Genomic DNA, 19,398 nt, shown 5'->3' on the forward strand with positions numbered 1-19,398 from the left:
GATCGCTACCAAACTGTATTTGATCATCAATATAATGCATTTGGGGCTATAAATCACGTTCTGGAGAAAGCTGCAGAAAGAGATGAAAACATACTTATACTTTAGATCATATTTTAGTATGAATATGTGAATGAAAAAGTTTAACGTTCATACACCCTGAACAATACATATAGGACATTGAATGGGCCATAATAATGGCAATCTAGCAATAGAATTTAAAAAGTTATAGCCCTGCAAAGAAGGGGAACTTCTCCATAGACAAATAGAGCTGGCAAGGGATGGTATAGCATGAATTTAACCTTCGGCAGTTAAAGTGTTAAGGGGATGCAGACCAGGGAAAGACGTTTGTCTTGTTTACATCAGGGTCCCCCATTTTCAATTCTTATCGACATAGGGACATACAGGTATTTAGTACCGATACATGTGACTGCATGTTGTGCAAAAATTTGGGGTGGAAAACATTGATGTTGGTTGTGAGTCACAGGAGTGCCAAAAAAATATGAAGTTGGCATGGCTGAGTGGATTCAACTCCTGTTTGAGGCGGGCTTCGTGGCGTGGACAAGTATTGTGGCCTGGACAAGTCTTTGCACTACTGCGCATGCGGATGAGGAGGGGGGGGCTCTCTCTCTCTCGCTCTCTCTCTCTCTCGTTTACGACATACACAACTTTCATCTTGTGTGAAGATGATGAGTACCAGTCTTCTCCTCAGACATATAAAATCAGTTTTTCAATACAAGTACGACTCAAGACACAGAACATTAGTATGCAAAATAAAAAATTAACACAGATTTGAGTGTGAATGAAAACTTTATTTTAACAGATTGCAGAATGGGTACAATACAGTACGGCTCAATACACACAATTGTTAAGGGGATGCAGACCAGAGAAAGACGTTTGTCTTGTTTACATCAGGGTCCCCCATTTTCAATTCATATCGACATAGGGACATACAGGTATTTAGTACCGATACATGTGACTGCATGTCGTGCAAACATTTGGGGTGGAAAACATTGATGTTGGTTGTGAGGAGTGCCAAAAAAATATGAAGTTGGCATGGCTGAGTGGATTCAACTCCTTCAAGTGTATACATCTGAGGTCACTTGACTACTGCACATCCAACGCTCCCATTGAAGTGCTAGCCGAAGAAACGCTCTCTAGGATGGTGAAAGAAAAATGGTTTGGTGAAGATAAGAAGAAGGACTGCCTTAATCATCAAAGCCTAGCCGTAGCCCAATATGTACCACTTTCTGTTTTTTCTAAAATTGCAATCCCTCCGTCAAAGAAGTGCATTTCCGTATTATGAGCCCAAAGCTTCATGGTACAGCCGGCTTGGAAGAGTCATGGTTGTGTACGATACCAAGATCAATACGTGGCACTGTCCATGCGCCAAACCCAAAAAGTCATGTATCCACAAGTACATAGCAAAATGGCACTTGTTTCAAACGGACAGTCAATTGTTCAGGACAGCCAGAAGCACAGAGTTGGATCCAAGCACTGTACCACCACATGCATCACAGAATGAAGGTGATTGTGACATGTACTATCCACCGAAAGACAAACTGCAGAGCATGGTTGAGTACATGCAGGAAAAAAAGATGATCCCTGCTGTGCTCCCAGAAAACTTGAGGCTTCCTTCAGTGGAAGCTGTTTATCCACCATGCCTAGTTCCTGAGGAGATGATGTGCCAGCGATGCCCAGACAATGTGCCCCTCTCAGATCCTGTCCTTATTACTACAAAGGCCAAAATCCTGACTAGCACCAAAATTATTCAAGGTATTTTGATTATGATATTGAAATGTACAGTGTTAATTTAATCAACCATGTGAGAAAGTACTGTATCAAGTGTAATGCTGCATATTTCCATCTCTAGATGTTTCCACCTACTACAAATACTTCAAACAATGTAGAATGCATTACCGTTACCAGGAATGGAAAGATGGTCTACACAACTTCAACGACAGTGTTCTCCTTGATCTACCCTTGTGCCTTTTCTTGAGGAATATGTTACAGGTTAGAAACTGTGGCTCAGCAACTTACAGTACTGTATATTTGAATACCGTATATGTCACATGTATCGGTACTAAATACCTGTATGTCCCTATGTCGATATGAATTGAAAATGGGGGACCCTGATGTAAACAAGACAAACGTCTTTCTCTGGTCTGCATCCCCTTAACAATTGTGTGTATTGAGCCGTACTGTATTGTACCCATTCTGCAATCTGTTAAAATAAAGTTTTCATTCACACTCAAATCTGTGTTCATTTTTTATTTTGCATACTAATGTTCTGTGTCTTGAGTCGTACTTGTATTGAAAAACTGATTTTATATGTCTGAGGAGAAGACTGGTACTCATCATCTTCATCTCCACAAAGTACTGGGGGGTCTACTGTATGTGAGACATATTTCCTTTAGAGTGAAAGAAAAATGACACGTGAACAAATATGTTGTGTGCCAGGTTAATGTACTCTACTATTTTTGTATCACAAACAGTGCTGTATATGTACAGTTTATTCCCCCTCAAATGTATATACTCTATTATTACTATATATACTCTACTATTTTTGTATCACAAACAGTGCTGTATATTTGTAGACCTCTTCCAATGTACAGTTTATTCCCCCTCAAATATATATACTCTATTATTACTATATATACTCTACTATTTTTGTATCACAAACAGTGCTGTATATTTGTAGATCTGGTATGTCATAAATGTCTAGTATATTTGTAGATCTGGTATGTCATAAATGTCTAGATGTAACATTACTGTCTATCTGTATGTCATGTTATGATTAATTGAAAATGGGGGACCCTGGTGTAAACAAGACGAAAGTTGTGTATGTCGTAAACGAGAGAGAGTAGGGTATATCTGCAGTGCTGCAGCCCCATACTCATTGATTAATGATACTAATACAAATCTATACAATCACCTGTTGTTGAATAAATACCATTATTTTCTAGTTATTACTAAAAAACAGTATATATAAAACAGTAGCTGTATAAAAAAAATATATATATAATTATAATTTATAAAAAAAGAAAATTAATTAAAAAAAAATTTAACGTATGCACTGGTATCGGATCAATATCGGTATCGGCCGATACCCAAAGCTTAGGTATCGGAATCGGACCGGAAAGGAAAAAATGGTATCGGAACATCTCTAGACCCAATGCATGTGTGTGTGTGTGTGTGTTCCTGTGTGTCGCCCATCTAGCAACATGGAAAGATAAAGACAATAAACCACACAATTATAACAGTATAAACTATTTGACATCTTATAAAACAACTAGAACCACACATCTTGCTGCAAAAGCAAAGCATGTTGGGATGGAGGGAGTCTGTAGTATTGCACTGTCTCTGTGCTGACCCCCTGCAGTAGTCCCGGTGGCAGCATTTGAAGCCGTTGTTCAAAAAAGGTGCACTACAACTACACAACGGACTAAATGAAAGTCAATGGAGAATGCTGGAAATTAATTCCCCCAAAATTCGTTGTGTTGCCTAATGTGAAATATATTCCCATACACTCATCCTTATAGCCTCTACCTTCTGCGCCAAAGCACCGGCTGATCGACCCTATAGTTTGCGAGATATTGCGCGGATTCACACACACACACACACACACACACACACACACACACACACACACACACACACACACACACACACACAGATGTAAAAAAGATAAATATATACATATTCATTTTTTTGTAAAAAGAAAATAAATATATACAGTATATATTTTTCCTTCATTGGGTGAGAGTTCTGCCCCAATGAACAAGCTGGGGGTGAGACTGTTTACAGTAACACCCCCGAAGAATTTGTGACCAGGACATTGTACTATCTCTCACCACGTCACTACAAACGCCATCTCATCCCACAAGCTGCCAGAAAGCAGCAACACAAGACAGACATACTACTGTATATGCAGGGCTCGGCAGTGCGAGCGTTTCACTCACATTTGCGACTAAAGATAGAACGGGAAAAATAATTTAGGAGCACATGTGCGAGTAAAGACATCCTACAAGCTGACAGTTCAATGATCCTTTTCCCCGGCCTGCATATAGGAGAGTGGCTACATTGAGCAAAAAACTCCCACAACCTGTTGCTTGGACCAACATCATTCACTGATTGTGTGGTTGTGTTACTATTTTGTATCCTAGATGCAAGTTCACAGAGCACCCTACCACCTCCAGTTCACCCCCAGACACCCCCTATTAAAGAAAACTCCATTCACTTTAGCTATGAAGGGGAAGATGAGCACAGAAAGAGTGGATGAATGTCATTGAGCAGTGATTTAAGGTTAACGGCTACATTCCTTGGCAAAAGTTGACTCCTTCCTTAGGTAATATTAAGCAAAATGTCATTATCATCCACCACAATATCAATTAATCTAATAAGGATACGGCTAGCCTAGCTGTTGACCACCTCCCCCAGAGTTTTAAGCTAGGCTACTGTAGCTTGCAGCCGGATAGCTTTCTACTGAACCCACAGAGAGGAAATTGGTATCTATCTTTTTGTCTGACTCCAGAGAAGACGGTAAGTGCATTTTCCATAATGTTGGTGTGTTCCAACTGTATACTGTGCATATTAGTATTTGTGGACATTAACAGCAACACTAACTACTAGGGATGGGTACCGAATTTGGTACTTTAGAGGTACCGAACCGAAACACGTCGGTACTACCGAGTATCGATTCAAGTGAGATACAAAGAATTATTATTATTTAATTTTTTTTACCTTTTTTCTTTTCATGTCAACGTTCACACGCACAATATATGCTTACCTAGGATTTGACTTGATTCAACAAAGCAGTCGGAGCAATGGCAAGCTGAAAACTGTCGAAATTGTAGTTATTTGAAGTTTGGATTTCTTTTTTACGACTGAGGTAGGGTAAATTAAATTTCTTGAGACTAAAGTACCGAAAAAAGGTACCGTTGGGTACCGGTATCGATTCACAGGTACCGGTACCGGTACCGTATCGGTTTAAATGTGAAAGGTACCCATCCCTACTAACTACAAAAGGCATTAGGCAAGAGCTACAAACTTCAACCCTTTCACTACCACACTACAGGAGGTTAACCTTTCACTACCACACTACAGAAGGTTAACCTTTCACTACCACACTACAGAAGGTTAACCTTTCACTACCACACTACAGGCGGTTAACCTTTCACTACCACACTACACCTTTCACTACCACACAACAGGAGGTTAACCTGTCACTACCACACTACAGGAGGTTAACCGTTCACTACCACACTACAGAAGGTTAACCTTTCACTACCACACTACAGAAGGTTAACCTTTCACTACCACACTACAGAAGGTTAACTGCCCTACTTGGTATTTAAAACAAGCACTAAACCGTCCAGAGCCACGGCATAACTAACGTCATGAGTACTGTAGGTGCAGCCAGGCATGGAATGAGAACGTTGTTTGGTTACACTGTCTTGCTAGCTAAAGCTCCCAGCTATTTGAAATTATATATTTATTTGTAATGATCATTGCCAGCCAAGCAGTTGCCAGGTAAAACAATTGGGCTGTTGTTGAGATTGCATTGGGTGAGGCTCAACCATTGCACTCCGGTTGTGCTGATCTCTGTTAAGTTGTGTACTCCCTAAATGTGTGAATCTCAAGGAACGGACTGTTTTCCAACAAGTGGTGATCCTGCCTGTGATTATACGTGTCTTGGGTTTTGTTTAGCTACATTTTCGTAAAGTGATACATGCACTTTTGTTGCAAAGCTAAAGATTATTTGGACATTACACATTTTCTCTCATTCATTCTGCCACTGCAGCACAGTAATAAGAAGACACCACACACCAGCCAGACCAGTGGTGTCGAAGAGAAGCGCTGTCGAAGAGAAGCAGTGTTGAAGAGAAGCAGTGTCGAAGAGAAGTAGTGTGAAAGAAACGGAAGGGAGATTGCACTCAAATCACGAAAGGAAAAGTGGAAGTGGTGTTAATTGAGCTGATCGGAACAGAGTACAATGTCCCACAGAACGTCCATGAGTGAGTGAGTGACCACAATTTGCAATAAAACACAGGGTTCACACAAGGTCCTTGAAGTGCTTAAAGTGCTTGATTTTTGAAAAAAAAAAAAAGTCAAGGCCTGGAATTCCTTGAGAACAGCCAATTTTTTAACAAGGTGCTTTAAAAGTCCTTGAAATTCAAATCAACCATTCACATTGAAAGTGTTGTTCATCTGTGATAAAATTGCTCTGAATCAAGAAATACATATTTTTTTTATTTAACCCATTCTCCGCCAACCACGTGTTAAGGCGGGTTTCTCCGCCATGCGTTGTCTGCCAATCACGCCGTAAGTCGTGTTTGAGATCAATATTTCATATTTCCATCATGGTATTCATATTTCACCCACGGAGTCTTGGCTGATGCTGTCTGAGCCATCACAACTCTGCAACGCTTCAATACCGCCACCTGGTGGCCGATCGGCGAGTTGCCAAACCGGAAGTGCCCATTGTAGCTCGGTCCGTCCCCTATTTTCGTCCGGCCACTCGTTTATCGTCCCAGGGCTCAATACAGACACCGTCGATATGGATCTTTGCCATAACTCAATAATCAACATGATTTGGACGTGTATTAGTAATATACAAACCGGAAATGGATCGCATCGATCAACATCCCATAATTGGGATCTGTTTGCTCCACTCTCATCGCCCAACGCTATGAGGAGACTGGGGTGAGTTTCAGCGTTTTTCTTTATCATTTTCGATACAAACTGCTCTGATCAATATATCACCCATACTACATAAATCATTTGGTCATTGAATTATAAACGCCCCCCCCCCCCCCCCCCCCCCCCCCTCCGTTCACTCACAGATGATCAGTCATGACGTTTAGGACCATGTACAGTTGAAATTTTTTATATAGCATGGATCGGTATCAAACTGCATTTGATAATCTAATATATGCATTTATGCCTATATCTCACGTTCTATGAAATACTGCAGAAAACGATAAAAACATATTTATACTCTAGACGGTATTTTAGTATGAATGTGTGAATGAAAAAGTAAAACGTTCCTACATCCTGAACGATAGATAATTGATGTTGAATGGGCCATAGTAATGTCAATTTAGCAATACAATTTAAAAAGTTATAGCCCTGCAAAGAAGGTGAACATCTCCATAGACAAATAGCGCTGGCAGAGGATGGTTTAGGATGATCAAAGTGGTGGCAGAGAATGGGTTAATGTGTAACTAATTGTTGGAAATTGGTTATTAAGCCATAAATATTGGATCAGATTTTCTTTCTATAAAAAACAGCATTTACAAGTGAATTGTATCCTTTTAAATGCCCTTTTAAAATAAAAAATAGTGCTTAGGAAAGTACTTGAAAGTCCTTGAATTTCATTTTGCAATGTCTGTGGGAACCCTGAAAACATAATGCCTTCAACTAATGTCCATATCAGCAAGCAGCTGATGACATTGTAGATATATACTTAGCACTTGCACTAAAGCTCCTATTACACCCTTGTTGCATTTGATAAGAGAAAGTAATTATAGCCAGTGGGTGGGCAAAACATCACACGACAGCCAACTACTTACAGGCCGGTAAAGTCAGCTATGTCTTCCAAAAACAATACCCGCAGTAATTCAATAGCGCTACGATCCGCCACACACAGGCAGCCATTCACAGAGGAAGGGTTGCACTGAGATGTCAGGTCAGGGAGACAAAGTAGAGTTGATACTCTACACCGCGTTTTGGTCTAAACAACAACCGTCTCTGACCTCTGGGGCGACGCTGATGATTTATGGTATCCGATGACCAAAACACTTGTCTTATTTTTAAACAGCCGTCTTCCTTTTAATTTTAATTGTTTAAACGTGTTGATGTCTCATCTTCGGTGTTGTTGTTGCTGCTTATTGTTTGTATCCCAGGAGACGTTCTGTTAATAAAGACTTGATGTGAGGGGGGGGGGGGGGGCTTCACTAGTAATGGTTTGTTAATTGTTTGGTCATCACACTCTTTTAAAATATGACTACCGGTAAGATACTCTCGTCAAATGAGAGTAATAACCTGACATGGTGCTGAAACAGTACCCAAACACGACAAGACATTGTATATTCTTGTGAAAGAAAGCATGTCCCGCTGTTTCATATCACTTGTCACACAATGAATATTTTACTGACAGCGAGAGGAAATACAGACAAGAAAACAAGTCATCATTAGAAATCAAACATGGCCAACAACATAATGAAATACAAATATTTATCTAAACGCCCTCTCTCTTAACTCATTCAGCGCCGGAGGCCTAGAGCATTTTAGTTCCTACTGCGCCACCACTCTAAGAGATAGGGCTGCATGGCGGTGTTTGCAGGGCTATATCTATATTCTATATTATAGCTATGGATACAATACTATGGCTCATTTGACATCAACTATCCATCGTTCAATATGTGAAAAAGAATAAATTTCATGTATACGTTTGCGTGTTATACCGTGGTGAATATAAGTATAGTTTCAGAGTGATCCTGGTTAATTCCATAAAACGGCGCTATGGAGGAATACGTGAATTTTACTAAAAGTGTTGGCATTGCTCGCCTGGACACGCTACTATTTCCAAATCAAATGTATATAATAGGTATTATGTTTCATCATGAATGCATGAAAGGGGGTCGTTTTTTTATGCGTTGATCGTCACCAACGGCATACGTTCTGGAGTACGTTACACATGGGCGCAACTAGGGATGCACGATATTGATTTTTTGACACCGATACCGATAACTTTATGCTCCTCAAGCTGATAACCGATACCGATAACCGATATTTATTGTATTATAATATTTTTTTAGTATTTATAAGCTCCGACGTCATCGGTACTCGAGAAATTATGGAGGTTTTTTTGAGGAATTTAAACGTCGCAAACTAATCTTGTTGGCCGTTGTCTATATCTCTCCTGCCTCAGTGTCTCTGCCTGCGCGGGGAGCAGGCTGTGCTGTGCTCTCTCCTCTCTTCCCCTCCCACACACACACACACTCACACACACACGGGTGCCGCTGCTGCCGAGTACAGACAGCTCTGCTCTCATAATGGCGGACAGAACGAAACGTTCAAAAGTCTGGGTCTATTTTACTAAAGTCGATGCTGACAACGCTCGTTGCCACAAGTGCAACAAGACATTTGCCAGTAATGTATAAGCGCTGGTACTTGTCAATGTGGCTGGCGGGGAGATAACGTTAGCTCCGAGTAGAGTAATGACTGACAATCCGGAGGTAAATAAACGAACGAGAGCTTCTGATTGGTGGTAAGAAGAAGAGGTGGGTGCAAGCGGTGGGACGTAATTGGCAGATCGACTGTCTGCCTCCGAATGTAACGTGACTACGTCACAGCCATGAAAGGGAGCGCTGGATTTGTGAAAAACTCCCTATTCCTAAACCACACGCTATCAGTTTTACCACAGTACTGGCAAAACGGGAGGAGGCTATAATAAAAACAAGCGCCCTTCATCCAAATCCACCCACACCGGATTTCTTTTAACCAAAAAATGTATTATATATTATCGGAGCTATCAATAACGTTATCGGGTTTATCGGGATGACGTCATAATTGCTGATATCGGCCCGATAATTATCGGCCCGATAATTATCGTGCATCCCTAGTCGCAACGATCAATGTGAAATCATGGTTGGATCAAAGCAGGATTGATGTCATATAGTCCTTACCTTCACTAGGAGGTACCCCAAAAAGAATATTCCAATTGTCTGATCGCGATTTCCAGTATTGGTGTCCATCGTGTCGCCAACATAATCCACCACAGCACATGCATCGGGGGCATTGGACGCGTTCCAATGCCATCGAGTGAACCGCTAGACTCGCCTGACCAAGAAAACTGCACCCGGAGACATTTGAATGTAACACTGTGTGTGAAAAAAGGTTTTGAAGGGTGGGCGATACTGCCACTACCTGGAGGCGGCCGATATTGCACTCTAGCGATCTCAGAGTGGTTCCCTATGGTAACCCCGAGGTCCGTGTGAGAGAAATGAATAAAAATATCTAATAAAAGAAATAACGATGAAAACCCGACTATACTCTGGTTTTCGGGGGTCCTGGCGCTCAACGCATGGCGAGATAACCCAACTATCCTTGGGTCTGGCGTTGATTGAGTTAAGAAAACTTAACAGCAGCCATGGGCAGCCACCCAAAGTGTTAGCCTTTAATCGCTTTATTTTTGTATATATAAATTCCAGTGACATATGGAGAGTGACATATAATTAGCTTACCTTTTGTTTGGCTCTTGGTCGGTGGAGGGCCCACTAAGGGTTAATGAGTGGACACTCTAATCCAACAACAGTACACACTCTTTCTATTCTACACAGCTATGTGTGGGCGCCAACGTAAAGATGGACAGACTAAGACACACTCTCAACACCATTGCTGTGGTGGAACTCCGGTGTTTGGATAGTTTATTTCATACAAGGGCATTTTAATTATAGGGCTCTGTGGTGGAACTCCGGTGTTAGGATAGTTTATTTCTCATTTCATACAAGAGTCCTCTGATCTTTCCACTTTTTTTTGTTCAACAACACAAGTGCCCAAATAGTCTCCATGGAGCCGGGTGTAACGTTTGGGGTTTTGCTCTGCCCTAATTGCATTCATTGGCACCTGGTGTGTCTAGTTAAAGTGGCTTTATATGCTCTTCCATGTTACTATTGACACTGTGAGTCTATCGCCAAACTGCCTGTGAGTAATAGCTGTGTGAGTAAACCTTATCGCTCCTTGCCATAGGAGGATAGTATGTTCGCTAATGTTCAGAGTCGTCGTGTCACTCTGACTGCCATGTCGCTCCTAGATGTAATGTATTAGATTGCTGTGTGTGTATGCAACGTCGTCATTGGACGCATTTTCCTTTCGCCGTGGGTTTTGGAGACTTGCTTTTTCCCCTTTATTTTCCTTCTTTTCATCGTGTAGATTACTTGTTTATTACGCTTACTTTAACGTGTGTTGGAGATGTGCTTTCTCCACTTTCATTTATATGCCCTCATCTGAGTGTGCCGTCCGTTACACAAATAAAGTAACAGTGCCTTGTTTGAAAACCAACATCTACCTGTCGTCGTATCTGTCCTGTACTGCACCTGCGTCCAACACACCTACCAAATCGTAACACCGGGTCTCCATAGCCCACCGGGAGCCTAACAACAGGGTACAGTATCTGCACTATTCCCAACTTAAAATGTAATGACTTTTTTTTTTTTTGATCCACTTTTTCTCCCATTTTTCTATATTTTTCTCCCATCCCAATTTCGTATCATCCAATTCAACCCTCCCCTGTCACGAACGCTGTTTCTTGCCTCCCACAAGCCGGCTGCAATGTGGACTAAGTCATACATAGCACAAGTCCCCTCCGGTACTTGAGGTAACAGCAGTCGCATCTTTTCACCTGCGCAGCTCGACCTCTCAGTGTCGAGGAGTAACGCGTGGGAGGCTCACGCTGCCCCCGACACTTCCTGATTCTACTGCGCAGGCGCACCAACCGACTTGTAGGAGTCGCTTGTTCACAACGTTCGATCCCCACCCTTCAGTTTTCCCTCCCCGTAATACGGCCAATGTGTATTACTGCGGACGACCAGCCAAACTGAAAAACAATGTGGAGAGCTGGATTCGAACACGCGAATCCTAGCGTCTCCACACTGGTGGCGAGTGCCTTAGACCACTACACCACCTAGCCGCCCTTAAAATGTAATGACTTTTAATACCTTTTTAATACCTATACAAGGGAATAAACAATAAAATGTCCACAGCAAAAAGAAAGTAAACTCAAATACAGTATGCAATGTTGTTGCATTTCACAAGTAATTAAGGATGCACTGCCACCGATATAACATTTCTTGGCAGATACAAAACATTATTGTTTAGGCTATAGGCATACGTATATATTTAAAAAAGAAAATAGGCCTATATCTGCCTCAACATTTCAAGGAACACAATTTAAATGAGGTTACACAACCTCCAAGTGATGTACAGTAGCTATACCGTATCACTAGTGCTGCATTTAGGCTTCATGGTTTACATTGTTTTCACCTCCACAATCAAACAGTTGACTCAAACTAGGAATAGTGGTGATAGTAAATTTGAAATGGTATGATGAATATAACATAAGAGAGATGGCTACCGCTGAATATGAACATATCTGCTTTAACAGGAAGTCACATCCCTCTTTTCACAGGCCTACACGGTTGGTAATATAGTGGCACTACAGGTCTGACTGTACATTAGATAGTATGATGAATAACATCAGGCAGATATCTCTGAAATTATGAACATAGCTGCTGAACAGTGGAAGGCTGCCGACAGTCGCATCCCTCTTTACATACCTACGTGTGTTTCCCCCCCTTGAAATATTCAGAGCAATTTATAGACTACACAGTGCAAGGATAATTCAGAGACATTTCAAAATAGTTTGATGTGATTTTCCCACGTGTAGAGCTATAACATCACAATGGTTAATGGTTAGAACAGCTGTTTTGTCACATACTGTATCTATCAAACCATGGAGTCTATATCTTGTTTTGTTCAGAAGCACGAGACCTTTCCAGTCAAATTTATCTTACAGGTAAGCATAAATAGCTGAAATTAAAAGAAAGACACACGTTTTCTGGGTAAAAAAAACTGCACATCACGCTCCATTGAACATGCATTTAGGTCCAGACATGCCTGCCTTGCTAGGTCATAAGAGGAATAATGAATATATACATATTGTAATGACTTTAGGTGTACAGTGTGTAAATTACTTTAGGTGTACCATGTCTCTTGCTTCCTCTAGCTGTTGGATAACTGACAACACATTTGCAGGTGTTGATCACATTGAATTACATAGGGTTATCCCTGGTCATACTGGAAACGTTACAATATCTATCCTCATTTTAAGAATTGTTTAGACCTTGAAAAAAAATCAAAAAGTCATTTTAAGACTTTTGAATGATCCGTGGGGACCCTATTAATACAAATTTCCAGCTCTGCACAGATAGTTATATAGACGAATACACCTGTGTTTACCCATCTAAGACAAGTAAAAATGTTGCAACAATAGGAATACAATTTTAATACTTGTTCATGAGTATAGGCTATCATGGTGAATCCAATTCATTCCCCCCTTTTAGGGCCAGTGTGCTGAATACAATGATGCACGATATATCGGCCGCCGATATAATATCGGCCGATGTGGCAGTTTTTTTACACATCGGTATCGGTCCAATATCAAGATAGGGCAGATATGAACCGATATAAAAAAAATATATATATATTTTTTTTTGCCTTAAATAGTATAAGAATATCAGTAATTTCTGAAAATAAGTTACAAAAGTACAAAAAAAGACGTTTTGGAAAATAGTTCTTTATTTGATTATCATAAAAAAGTGTTTTCTATACAGAGATATCGACATCGGTAAATATCGGTATCGGCCAGAACAGCAATATTAATATCGGTTATCGGTATCGGCCACAATTTTCACAGCGGTGCATCACTAGCTGAATATCTACCATTTATTCCCAAGGGCTATGATGAACTTCAGATTTGACTAACTTGTTTTCACACATCTCAGGTCCTATGTGACTTGTTTTCACACTCATCTCAGGTCCTATGTGACTTGTTTTCACATAACAGGTCCTATTGTGACTTGTTTTCACACATACAGTATCACAGGTCCTATTTGACTTGTTTTCACACTTTTTCAAACATATCACAGGTCCTATGTGACTTGTTTTCACACAAAGATGTGTAACTTTTGTACTTTTTTGTAACTTATCAACTGGGCTATACTGTAGTCTCCAATAAACTAAATGTGCATATATTTCCACTTTGTGTTGGAAATCATTTTGTGTTGGCTATGCAAGCCCATGCATGCTGTAGAAAAGTGGCTACTGAATTCCTCATATATCCACTCGTGCCCTCAACTGAATTCATTGAAATGTCCAGCTTGATCAGGATTGGTGGCACCTTTTCTACATCAAACCGGTCAGCCATGTTATTGTTGGAGGGGATACCTGAGAACATAATTCCAGGATGATGACAGTGGTACTATATGAAGGGCAACAGTGCCAGGAATCTTACCCTAGTCTCTGATGACCACAGAGCTCATCCGTACATAGTACATAGTATGCCATCCATACAGTAGTCTCCAGTTCCTAACACACACCTTGATGTCACTACTGACTTTTCAATTGCAAATGCAGGACAGAACTCACCCCAGTCCAGCTATGTGTATGCTTGACAGGGCAGCTGTTTCAATTGAAAATCACTGGTGGCACCATTCATGTTTAGACATATTTTAGTATTTTTTAACTATTTAATATAGGTATTTGAGGTCCCCTAAATGTCTGATTATGTATTCTAGCAGCTTCTATACCTCTCTCTTTCAGTCATGTGCTCAATGCGCTGTGTGAACTGCTTATATCTGTTTATAATTCTGAATGTCTCATTTCAAGAAGTTTAAGTTTAAGTTTAAGTTTATTTGGATCCCCATTAGCCACAGCAGTGCTGCTGGGGCTATTCTTCCTGGGGTCCATAACACATAAAATACAGTTACAGACGTATACACTCACAACATTTACATGTCATACAGACAATTAAAACAACAATAAAAACCCTTATACACTCATAACATTTACATGACATACAGACCATTAAAACAACAATAAAAACCCTTATACACTCACAACATTTACATGTCATACAGACAATTAAAACAACAATAAAAACCCTAATCAAATTCATAATACAATATAAAAATACAAAATTATACAATATTTTAATAATATATCCCTATCAGACACATGCCTTTTCATCCATATATACCTATCTCTTTATCAGACACATACATTTTAATTTACGTACACACTATCTATTAGGGAATGTCAATTTCTTTGGTTGAAAATGTTGTTTTACCACGATTTTGAAACGGCATTTACTATTCTCCTGCTTAACATGTCTGGGAAGAGAGTTCCATTCCTGCATACCACGGAACATGACAGTTCGCTTCATTGCATTCGACCTCACTTTTGGAAGTGTAAAACCTCGTGCAGAAGCATGTCTGGTGGAATGGTTGTGTCTGTCAATACTTATTGATAAATTGTTATATAAAATTGAGGGGATCTTTGTAACAAAAATATTCCTAGTGAATACAAGGAGTGAGCAGAGTAATTTATGTTTGACAAGTAACCAAGTTAAACAACTGTGCATCGCTGCAACATTAGTTCTGTACTCACAGCGAAGCGCTATACGTGCTGCTTTGTTTTGTACCATTTGTAATTTTTTCAGTTTACTCGTCGTTACATTCGACCATACTGCAGGACAATAGTCAAGATTTGACAAAACCAGAGCTTGAATGACCTGTTTGATAGAATTTAGTGGTAACAAATGAGCACATCTTTTAACAACAGAAATCCCTCTTCCCATTTTCACTACTATATTGTTTATATGGTGTGACCATGACAATTTACTGTCTAATGTTACCCCTAGGAGTTTAGTCTCCTGGACTTGATTAATTACCACATCACTTATCAAAAGTTTCAAGACTGGGTTCGTTCTTAGAGTATGGTTTGAACCGAAAATGATGCTACTTGTCTTTGATATGTTTAGAACTAGTTTGTTATTCTTTATCCATTCCATCACTGATTGCAACTCTGCTTTTAGGACCGTATTTAATTCATTGGCTGTTGAGGCTGATGTGTAAATCGTTGAATCATCCGCATACATAGAAATATAGGACTTATTTAGGACAAGAGGCATGTCATTTGTAAATATGGTGTAGAGCAAAGGCCCAAGGCAACTTCCTTGGGGTACTCCACACCTTACCGTTTTAACTTCTGAGTAACTCCCATTAAAAAAAACTATTTGTTTCCGGTTTGCTAAATAAGTTTGCATCCAAGATAGTGCAGATGAGGATTCTTATCACAGCTGAAGTGCAGAAAAGGCACAATGCACATATTTAACATTTTCTCATTGTTGGGACAACCCCTCATTCTGTAAAAACAATGCAACACAGGACATTTTCACAATAGGTCCCTTTAACTAAAGAGCCAGGAGTACTCACATTCTTAACCCCAGCAGTGTTAATGTCATGCTCTACCCCATTGAGCACCAGTACCACTGCCCCCCACCCAACCACCTCCTTCTTGTTTACCCTTTATCAACCATCCTCCACATATCTCAAGCCACGGCCCAATCTCGCTTAAAATATGTAAATTAAGTACTAATCAACCACAGGATAAAAGCTACATAATGTATAGTTATATAGAGTAAAATATTTTTACATATTGTATAAAAGATTTAACATGTGTACGTATTACAAATAAGTACATGTATAAAAATGATATTATAATTATTATAATTCTTTTTTACTTTTTATGTTTTCAGAAAACCTTTAAGTTCCCCAGCTGTGAATCGAACCCTAACCATAACCCTAACCTCATATCTTAACAATAACATTGTTACAACTAACCAATGTTAAAACTAACCTTAACTCTAACTATAATCATAGTTACCCCTGTGACTGCAATGATTGTTGGTTCAACTCCTGGTTGCGGCATTTGTTTTGGGTTTTTGCCGATACAATACGTAATTATATGACTTATGGCTATAACATAACGTACATTATGTACCTTTTTTCCTGTGGTCGATTAGTACTTTATTTAAATGTTTTGATGAGGCCGTGTTGCTCCTGACCACAGCAACCACATCTCAACCATCCTCCATATCTGAAGCCATGCAGGTCCTGCTCTCCTCTGTGCTCCTGGAGCTGTGAGTTAACAACAGGCCTCTCCTTACCTGTACCTCATGCCGGTGGTGTAGGACACGCACTCCCTCAGTGCCACGTGGTTCATCCTGAGGAAGTCCTCCAGGTTCTTGAGTTGCGCGGCGGCGCGCACCTCCCGCAGACGCTGGTACTCAGCCAGCTGGTTGCTGCGCTGCTGCCGCTCCTCCTGCTCCATGGCCTGCTCCGACAGGAAGCAGCTCAGGCCGCTGCGCACGCTCTCGCTCATGGACGACAGGGACAGCATCTTGCCCCCTCCGCCACCGCCGCTGGTGATGCTGCTGCTCCGCCGTATCCCGCCTACCTCTCTGCTCCCCGGTGGTGCCGTCCCCCCTCCACCGCCCCCGGGCTTGGGCATCTGAAAGGGGTCGACAAGCGGGGTGCTCATTTGGCGGCTCAGGCTGCGGTTGCGGCCGCCTCCCCGCATCTCCGTCAGGGTGCCCCTGGTGGTGGCGAACATGCCCAAGATGCTCGTGCCGATGCTGGTCAGAGCCACTGTCGTGGCAGCGGTGGTGGTGGTGGCGGCGGTGCTGGTGGTAGTGGTGGTGTTGGAGAAGGTGTCAAGCAAAGGGGATCATCAACGAAAAAGACAAGACAGACGGACGGACGTCGGACAGAGCTAGTGTCGTACCGCTGGCATTGGAGAGGGTGTGGGACAGATCCATGGCTTTAAATAGCACCTGTTTCCCTTGTCTGCTGTTCCAAAGTGGGAGGGTGGTTGGGAGGCCAACATGATAACCTCCCCCTCCCCTAGCCCCAGTCCCATGCATCATGGCCTATGTTGTAATCAGAGCCACCCTTCACCCTGTCACGCTGTGTCCACACCCCCCCTCCTCCATTCAGCCCTATTATGATGGGCCCAAAACACAATGGCTTCCTGAAAAGGTGATATGGGGGGATAGCTTATTCCGAGTTGTGTTTCAAGGAAACATACGGTGGGACGAGGGAGCTTTGTGGCGTTCCATCTACTGGTGTGTGTGTGTGTGTGTGTGTGTGTGTGTGTGTGTGTGTGTGTGTGTGTGTGTGTGTGTGTATTCGATGAGTGTGTGTGTTCTCAGCGGTGCGAGGTCCTCATGCACACAAGCAATCGGGGTGGCAGGGGCAAAGGTTTGTGGGTACTGTGGCATGCGTGAAGAATGTTGAATCTCGCTGGTTGAGGGGAAGGCGTACCGAGTTAAAGAACATACATCAGTGTGGAACATCTGGGTGCTTTGCCTTTTTTCGTAGCCGCACCTACTTTTGGGGTAAACACTGTTCCTATTGAGCTGTTCCTAAATATCTGCGGCAGACCGCTTACATTGTTTGAAACGTTTGATTTGTTAGTGCACCATGTTAAGGCAAGCAATTACTTTCCAACACTCTCCGTCATTGAACGTTCACACCATTGGTAAAAGTTAGGATTGATCCGTTTTCAGGCTCCTTCAGTCTCTATGGTATTTCCCCATTCAGCTGCAGGATATTTCCCCATTTCCCTATCCTGGTCATTTGATGTCACGCTTATGAATCTTCAAGTGACTTAAAACTTCTTAGGTAACTTCCTCTTAGGTAATGACTATTTCTGGGCCTTGATAGTCTTTGGCGTGATCTAAATCCCTGTGTTTTGTCCTTAACTTTTTTGAAGTTTATGAACAAACATCATCCACAACACTTATTCCTTGAGTTGTTTCCCCCCCAAAAGAGGTGTGATGATAAAAATTCAGTGCAGATGACATATTGCCCATCTGATGTATTATATACCTCTTGAGAACTGACCGCCTAGGCAACACTCATTGCTTCTGAACCCAAACCACGAGCACACTGCACACTGCACAAACCAACAAACTGACCACCCAACCAGAGGAACCTCGGGAGTATGAGGTCCGCAGAACCTTCCAGAAGGTGAAAGCAGGGAATGCAGCTGGTCCAGACCAAATTTCACCCTGTGTCTTTAAGACCTGTGTGGACCAGCTGGCTCCTGTGTTCACCAACATATTCAATGCATCACTGCAGCAGGCCGTCGTTCCAGTGTGCTTAAAAGAGACAACCATTGTGCCACTACCCAAGAAGACCAGGGTTACTGGCCTCAATGACTATCGTCCGGTGGCCCGAACAACCATAGCCATGAAGTGCATGGAGAAGCTGGTCATGCCTCACATAAACAGCATCATCCCAGACTCCATAGACTCACTGCAGTTCGCCTATAGACCAAACAGGTCTGTAGACGATGCCATCTCCCTGGCACTACACACTGCCCTGGAACACCTGGACAAGGGAGACACCTACGTCCGACTGCTGTTTATTGACTACAGCTCTGCGTTTAACACCCTTGTGCCTGCTAAACTGGTCCTGAAGCTGAAGGACCTAGGCCTGGACACCCCCACCTGCAACTGGATTATGGACTTTTTAACGGGCAGGCCACAAGTGTTGAGGATTGGTGACAACATCTCAACCACTCTGATCCTCAACACCGGTGCGCCCCAAGGCTGCTGCCTTCGCCCTTGGCTTTGCCACTGAATGCCAGCAAGACTAAGGAGCTCACCGTGGACTCCAGGAGACATCAGGGCAACCACTCCGCCATCCGGTTCCTAGGACTCCCGATCTCTGATGACCTAAGGTGGACCTACAATATGGAGGTCATGCTCAA

General features: G+C 41.8%; 1 protein-coding gene across 2 annotated transcripts in view; it reads right to left on the reverse strand.

The window, feature by feature from the left end:
• LOC311244594 (voltage-gated potassium channel subunit beta-2-like) overlaps positions 1-19,398 on the reverse strand; it is a gene marked incomplete at its 5' end in the record, with an annotated part of 317,065 nt that overhangs the window by 295,385 nt on the left and 2,282 nt on the right. Inside the window, one exon of one of the 2 annotated variants that reach the window (XM_084334187.1) lies at positions 16,790-17,133. In XM_084334187.1, the coding sequence (XP_084190313.1) occupies positions 16,790-17,133 (344 nt within the window). Of the gene's footprint in view, positions 1-16,789; positions 17,236-19,398 lie in introns of those variants that run through there. The other variant, XM_084334186.1, reaches the window with a different exon arrangement.

The sequence above is a fragment of the Notolepis coatsorum genome (assembly GCF_963971535.1).
Source record: "Notolepis coatsorum genome assembly, chromosome: 17".
In the NCBI taxonomy this organism is placed as follows: domain Eukaryota; kingdom Metazoa; phylum Chordata; class Actinopteri; order Aulopiformes; family Paralepididae; genus Notolepis; species Notolepis coatsorum.